We start from the raw sequence: 7,885 nt of genomic DNA, 5'->3' as shown, positions 1-7,885 counted from the left end.
TTTAACCCAAGGAACAAACATAGTATGTGGGCATCTCAGGTAATAGCGCAGTTTCATATACTGAGTTCAAATAAGGGAACATATTTTATAGAAGGAAAGTGTACATTAGAAGGTCTCAACTGTGCTACCACAGTGCCTGCCTTCTTCCTGTCTGTGGTTCATGGGATTTTCCTAACCCTCTGAACAGGTGGCTGCCTTAATGCAGCTCTAAGGTTTTTGATTATCCTCTACTATCATTTTTACCACTGTGGTATTCCCAGAGAGCACAGAAATACTTCGCTGAGTCAGCCAGGTGCAAGGAAGAGATGGTAAGGCTGATGAATCTTCTTGCCCGTTGAAAGTTTACAGAGTAGCGATCCCTCCTTGCATTTGCTTTATTATCATCCTGATAAATAAGGTATTCCATCCTTCCATCAGGAAACTGTCTGTACCAGTACAAAGTATACCTAGACCGAGAGGTTTGATATGTGCAGTCTATGGTCGCAGCTTCTCCTTCCCGCGCTGTTACTGTAGTCTGAGCTTGAGTTACTGTGTCAGCCATGCTGGATCCTGTGGAAAAAGGAGAAGACAGGGTTGGTCCTCTGAAATGACTCAGGGATCATGAGGGCTCGGTTAAGTTACGACACAGGGACAAGACAAGGGTCACCTAGTTGTTCATTTCCCCGCCTCTTTTCCCTCTGACCCCCCTGCCGGTCACAGCTTGCACAGGGCCACCCTTCAGCTCTAAGAGGACGCTGAGGGTCCAGGCTCAGGGCCACACGTACTGAAGCCAAAGGCGGCCATGAGCACCCACAGCAGGCCCGGGCGGAGCATGACGGACGCGCTTCTCTGGTGGGAACTGCTCCTGTTCTTACTGCGGCACAGACCCGCCCTTCTCTGAGCAGCTGAGTGCGGAGTCCGCGTGGCTTTCAGAGGATTCTACCGCAAACAGGAAGTGATTTGCATAATAAGGGCGTTCCATTCAATGTATGCAGAGACGAAACATCTACCCCACCACCAAACACTATTTTGCTTTGATGTTTCCTGGAGGAATACCTTTAAAAAATGGCTATTGTAATTAGCAAGTTACAGGAATGAAGTTTAATTATCTTTTTGTTATTGAATTCTTGCTTAATACTATTGTGATCAGAGACTGTATTCTGAATGACTGAAATCTTTTGAAATAATTAAGCCTTGCTTGAAGATTCAGAGTAGAGTCAACTTTGATAAATATTCCATATGCATTTGAAAATAATCTGTATTATGTTGTTTTGGGGATTAAAGTATTCTATATATGTAAACTAGGTAAAAAATAGGTAATTGTCTTTGATAAGTAGAGAATATTTTCTCTCTACTTGAGGGAATATTGAGAGATGTGTGTTAATGTCCTGCCACACGGGTTGTATATTTGCTTACTGATTATTTTCGAATCAATAAATTCTACAAGTTTAATTTTGCTGATTAACTCTACTGATTTATGTTGGATGTAGTTTGAAGCTATGATATTCAGAGCATGCACATAAACATAGAATTGTTTCTATTTTCCTGGTAGAGTGTGTACTGAATCATTTTGAAGTGCTGTTCTGTATTCTTAGTAACAATTTCCATTTTAATGTCCACTTTATCTGATATTAGCATAGCTACTCAGTTTTCTTTTGGTTAGGGACTCCAGATCAAATGTCTCATTATTCATATGCAAAAGAATGAAGTTGTATCTCTCTATCGCCTACAATATTAAAGAGTTAACCTGAAATGAATCAATGACTTCTATATACAATTTTAAACTATCAGACTCCTAGAAGAAATCATAGATGTAAATTGTTGTGATCTTGAATTAAACAATGGTTTTTAAAATATTACAGTAATGCACAAGTAACTAAAAATGTAGATAAATTAGGCTTCATCAAAATTGTAAACCTTCTGTTTCAAACAACAGTATCAAGAAAGTGAGAAAGACAACCCACAGAGTGGGGGAAAACTATTTGCAAATCTTGTCTATTAAGGCCTGAGTATTCAGAATGCATAAAGAACACATATAACTCAAGAATAAAAGTACAAATAACTCAAGGAAATTTTTTATTTTAATCATACTTTTTTTTTTTACTAGGGTTCTGAGGACAGTGGGAATACATGTAAGAAGTATTGTTACTTTCCTGTACACACAATAGATGGGCTTCCCTGGTGGTGCAGGTGGTAAAGAATCTTCTGGCAATGAGGGATTCAATCCCTGGGTTGGGAAGATCTCTTGGAGAAGGGAGTGGCAACCCACTCCAGTGTTCTTGCCTGGGAAATCCCATGAACCCAGGCTATGGTTCATGGGGTCGAAAAGAGTCAGATATGACTGAGTGACTAACACATTCTCTTCTTTTTTCATACACTATAGATACATTCAGTATATGCCCTTTTGTATAATTTTAAAATTTTATACCATATGCATTTATTATATATTCAAAAATCAAAGAATAATTTGTATTAAAATTGTTTCACTAAAAATCTACTGATGGGATGGTAGTGAAAGGTCATACAAATAGACAGTGGAAGTTAGAATATAAAATGTCAAGATATCTTTTATTAGCTAACAGACTCATTTCATTACTACTCAATTGTAGGAAAGGAGATTTTCTTGTAGGTAAACTTTCACCATGTAGCTCAATAAGTTTGAAGTTGTAAACTACTTGTGGTTTTGATTAACAGACAACCTACTGAAGACCTCTGATTTACTAAACCTTTGGGATGTTTTCCACATCCTCTAAATTCATATGGATCATATGGTCATCTTAGAATGACCTTGGCCTGGTTCTTCCCGCTCAACATTGAACTGCATCCTAAATGCTCAATGCCCTATATCCAGCTCAGCAGAGAGTAAGAATGGCTACCAATAATAAGGTCTTTGCAGATGACAAACTTCATGAGATGCTTGTATTTATTATTATGATTCACAGGGCATCAACATTTACTTGTGGACAATGTGTCAAATATTGAATGTCATTCAGGGAAAGAGTACACAGCAAATGATTTGCTGAAGCATTGCCCAGAAGTACTTGTAAGTGAAGAAGAGAGTAAATAAATGTGATTTACAATATACACATTTTCAAATGCTTTACATGGAAAGGTTCATTTACCTAAGGGTTTCGCATGTGGTGATAGTGGCAAAGAAACCACATGCCAATGTAGGAGACATATAAGAAACACAGTTTTGATCCCTGGGTTTGGGAAGATCCCCTGGAAGAAACATGGAATCCACTCCAGTACTCCTGCCTGGAGAATCCCATGGACAGAGGAGCCTGGAGGGCTACAGTCCACAGGGTTACAAAGAGTCAGACACAACTGAGTGAGTGACACACACACAGTTACCCAGAAACAATAATCATGTATTAAATTGTCCATTTTATACAAAACTGAAGCACATGGCTACTGATACTCAAAGGCACACCAGCATCCACTGGTGAAACTTGCAGTGGGATCTGGTTCCCTATCCTGAACACACTTTTCCCTGGAATACAAGCATAACAAAGTACCCCATTCCAGGAGCAAGTCAGAACAAAGCATCATCGGTGACTGGAGTTCAGCTGACCCACAGCCTCTCTCTGAAAGTAAAAAAGGAAAATGGTTAGATTCCTGGACACCCAGGAGCCCATGGAATGTGCTTAACTCATTTGTGGAACTTGCCACCTATTGGTCTTCTTTGAAGCTCAGCTGCCTCACCCACTTTAAGGCACAGCTTCTCACGCTGCCGTGTATAATGGGGAACAAGCGTGTGTGCCTCTGAGTCTGAGTCCCCAGAGCACGTTTGCGTACAGGCTGCAGGTGTCTGGGGAGCACCGTGTGTGGGCTGCGCAGAGGTACAAGGCTGAGTCTCCAGGCTGGGAGGCCGAGATGTGCAGAGAGAGGTGTTTGGCACTTCTGCTGCGGAAGACTGTGAACCTTCCATCCTCATTTTTCTCCAAAACGGAACCTATTGATATCAGGAATGTGGGACTTTTTGCTGGGTAGACTCTGTACCAATGGAAGTAATTAAACATAATGTCATCATAGTCACAGTTCAGAACAGAAACCCCTCCTTCTGTCACACTCAGGGACGGAGGATTTTGCTTAACCTGCCGCTGGTCACCATTCTTCTGTTGACTCTTCACCCCTGTTTGGAAAGAGAGTAACAGATTTCAAATTTTATTCTTAAAATTTCCACAGAAAACCATTATAAGCCAGAAGATATATTGAAATAAGAGTCCCCAATTATCTCATCTCCCAGCCTTGCGTTATTCTTGGAGTTTTTCTACTATATTTAAACTTCCTGCCCACAACTCACAGTCAGACCGGAGCCACAGAATCAACAACGATGTTCCTAGGAGTTTACTCATTTCTCCTACAAAGACTCAGATCGTCCTCTTTCCTGCCCAAGCAAACATAAATCTGACTGCCACTTCCTCCACTTCATTTATTTCCTTCCACAGAGCCTTCACATATGAACAGCCCTGTTTTTAACCAAATTTATGTTTATGAAAGGAAGCACTGCCCCCTTTCGACCATATGCAGAAAATTCCTAAAAATGCATTTCTGTGTTTCTTAAAGATCAGTTTGCAATCCCTTCCCTATAAAAACATTAAAATTAGAGTTTGTAAGAGAAAGAAAGGTTTTCAGAGATCACATTATACACACATACACACACACACACACACACACACACACACATATGTATAGAAAGAAAGAAAGTGAAGTCCCTCAGTGCAACCCCATGGATTATAGCCTACCAGGCTTCTCCATCCATGGGATTTTCCAGGCAAGAGTACTGGAGTGGGTTGCCATTTCCTTCTCCAGGGGATCTGCCTGACCCAGGGATTGAACCCTGGTCTCCCGCATTGTAGACAGATGCTTTTACTGTCTGAGCCACCAGGGAAGATATATATATATATGTAGAGAGAGAGCAAGTAGAAAACAACTGAGAATATAGAGAATTAGTAAAAGAAAGGGAGGTCACTCAGTCGTGTCCGACTCTTTGCAATCCCACGGACTGTAACTTTCCAGGTTCCTCTGTCCATGGGATTTTCCAGGCAAGAATACTGGAGTGGGTTGCCATTTCCTTCTCCAATATAGAGAATTATGTTAGGTCAAAGGAGTGGCACTTTGCTAATTGGTGTATTTAGACAGGCACCTTATTTAAAATACTAAGAAGACTTGGTATCTTGGGGGACAAGAAACATATGATGGTCTATCTAATACAATGGTTACAAATATATAACAATGGCAGTTTGAAATCTCTCTTCAATGTAGTTGCATTCTACATGGTCTTCAGAGGTACAGTATTTGTTCTGGTTAAATAAATGCCACAAGGCAATTCAATTTGATGTAAATTCTGGGCATCTCTCTTATAAAAACACAAACCACCACAATAAAATTTACCCTCTGCATTAAATCACCCTTTGAAATAAATTATCTCTCTTAGAATTTGGATGAGATAATTTAATGTGTTCCATATTCTCAAATGACAAAAAATACACAATCCTGTAAAGTCTATAGAAAGAATGAGGCAATAATGTTGAAAGGTACCAGAAGATGCCACAAAGGTTGCATATTTGTCTTCAGTCTCGCTTCACATCTGATCGTCTTCACAGCTTAATCCAATGTGAGAGGCAAGGAGGCACTCCTGAGCTCTCACTCCTAAATCAGTTGGGCAAGTGATGATCGCAGGTGAGGATAATTTCCGGGTAGAGCTGTTTTATTGCGTGTTCTGTGAGGCAGGTAATAATATACAGAACTCTGGATTATTTTGTCTTCTTCTAAAAGAATGCTAGATTTGTTAAATTATTCCTTAGAATCTGTTGAGGCTTACTTTAATCTCTTTTAGAGCAGAGTTTTTGTTTTATTCCCCAGTTTTCTTTTAAATTAGAATTTAGCCCTTACCCCTAGCCTGCAGTCCTTGTTCTGGTGACTCCATTGAAAGTTCAAAGCGTTTGCCAATGTTCTTTACTCTGGAAAGGCCAGAGCTCTTACGTCTTCCCAGTACTGTGTAGTCTCTGAAATCTCCTTGGAGTCTTTAGACCCTCAAAGGCTGTTTCCTGCCAGCTCTATCCATGTCTCTCTGCACGTGCAGCTTGTGTGTAGGCTCAGAAGACCCCCTCTACAGATTTTAAGATTCTTTATATGAGGCTCACTTCTCTCCAGTACCTTTTCCCTCAGATTCCAGTGATGTCAGCAGCCCTAACTCTGATCTCTGTTTCCTGCAAACAGCAAGCTGTCACTCTGCTGGGGCTCCAGGTCCTTGTGCTGAAGGTTTAGAAAATCCCCCTAGGAGATGCCTTGTGAATGTGGGGGTCGTTCTGCAGGTTTTCTTTCTCCTATGAACTATAAACTTTCACTGTCTACGCTCCTTGGAAACAATTTTTTCATACTTTTTCCAGTTTTAGAGTGGTTTACACTTAGAAGATAATTCCAGTATCAGCTATACCTAAGAACCAAAAGTAGATTTTTCTCTTAAGATAGCATGTTTTTATGCATTTCCTCCATTTTTTCCCTCTAGTTTTATTGAAAGAATTTACATACTGCTCTGCATCAGGGTGTACAATATACTGATTTATGTCATGAAATCATTGCCAGAATAATTTTAGTGAATATCCATTATCTTGTATAGCTACCAAATTAAATTAACAAAAGCTTTCATAATTAGAAATCAAGGACTATCATATCACAAATATGATTGTGATATAAACAATGCAAAATAATCTATAAATATATTACATTACTAAAGCAGTTTAGTCATATAATATTTAAATTTTTATAAATTTTAAAATTTTATATGCAAATAACTAAAAATTAGAAATGAAATTTTAAAAAATATTAATTTAATTCCCCTCTCATTCTCCCTTATAATGAGAATTCATAGGATTTACTCTCTTAACTTTCATGTAAAACAAACAGCAGTGTTACTTATATTTATGTTGTATATTACATTCCTAGTACTTATTTATTTATAGCTGGAAGTTTGTACCTTTTGACTGCCTTCTTCCAATTACCTCTCCCTCCAGCCCCTGCCCCTACTAACTATAAATCTGATCTCTTTTTCTATGAGTTTGATTGTTTGTTTGTGAAGTATATAACTGATCTATAATGCCAAGCTAGTTCCTTTTATACAACATAGTGATTCAGTATTTCAAAATGATAATAGGTCTTGTCACCATCCAAAGATATTATACATAATAATTGATTATATTCCCTCCACTATTCATTTCATATCTGTGACTCATTTATATTGCGGCTGGAAGTTTGTACCTCTTAATCTCCCTCATCTACTCCCTTCCTCCTCCTCATTCCCATCCCTCTGGCAATGCCTATTTGTTCTCTGCATCCATAACACTGTTTCTGTTTTGTTACATTTGTTCATTTGCTCTGTTGTTTGCATGTAAGTGAAATCACACAGTATTTGTCTCTCTGTCTGGCTTATTTCACTATTTCCTCACTTTTAAAGGCAAATGTCATTTTTATTTCAGTCAAAAAAATGTATTTTGCATATGTATCATATTTATGATATTTTGTGCAGCTTATTTAAAAATGTTCTCTGCATTTAAAAGGAATAGGGTCTCTAGAGAATTAATACTCCTTATCATTAATTACTTTCGTGATTTTTTTTCATGGCTCTCAATGCAATTACCACCTGTCTGTACACCCTGAGTATGTAGATGTGCTTAGTGAATTTTGTTCCCCATATCCTTCACCTTATCACATTGTGATATTAAAACTATTCACTCCAAGAACTATTAGATTTTATTTTAAGTCTCCCACCACATAAAGAGTCACCCATGCAGTGTTTTGTCACTTGAAAATTACATTTTAGGTCTTAAATTAGCCATGATCTGCCTTGTTTCACACATACATATGCTTTTCCTCAAATTGGAGCACTTTCCACCCCCCAACC

General features: G+C 38.7%; 1 long non-coding RNA gene and 1 gene segment (V, D, J or C); both read right to left on the bottom strand.

Annotated features, from left to right (window-relative positions):
• Positions 1-334: 334 nt before the first annotated feature.
• On the bottom strand, positions 335-784 carry LOC122704663. The gene is made up of 2 exons (XR_006343908.1): positions 647-784; positions 335-549 (listed from the first exon to the last, which is right to left on the bottom strand). It is a non-coding gene; the product is annotated as an uncharacterized LOC122704663 (long non-coding RNA).
• A 2,920-nt stretch (positions 785-3,704) lies between these two features.
• Positions 3,705-4,367, bottom strand: LOC122705842. The segment is given in 2 exon segments: positions 3,705-4,114; positions 4,286-4,367. Coding segments are annotated over 2 exon segments (462 nt in total).
• Between the last annotated feature and the right edge of the window lie 3,518 nt (positions 4,368-7,885).

Source organism: Cervus elaphus, chromosome 12, assembly GCF_910594005.1.
Source record: "Cervus elaphus chromosome 12, mCerEla1.1, whole genome shotgun sequence".
Classification (NCBI taxonomy): Eukaryota; Metazoa; Chordata; class Mammalia; order Artiodactyla; family Cervidae; genus Cervus; species Cervus elaphus.
The sequence above is the reverse complement of the archived record's forward strand: the minus strand, read 5'-3'. Positions and strand labels throughout refer to the sequence as shown.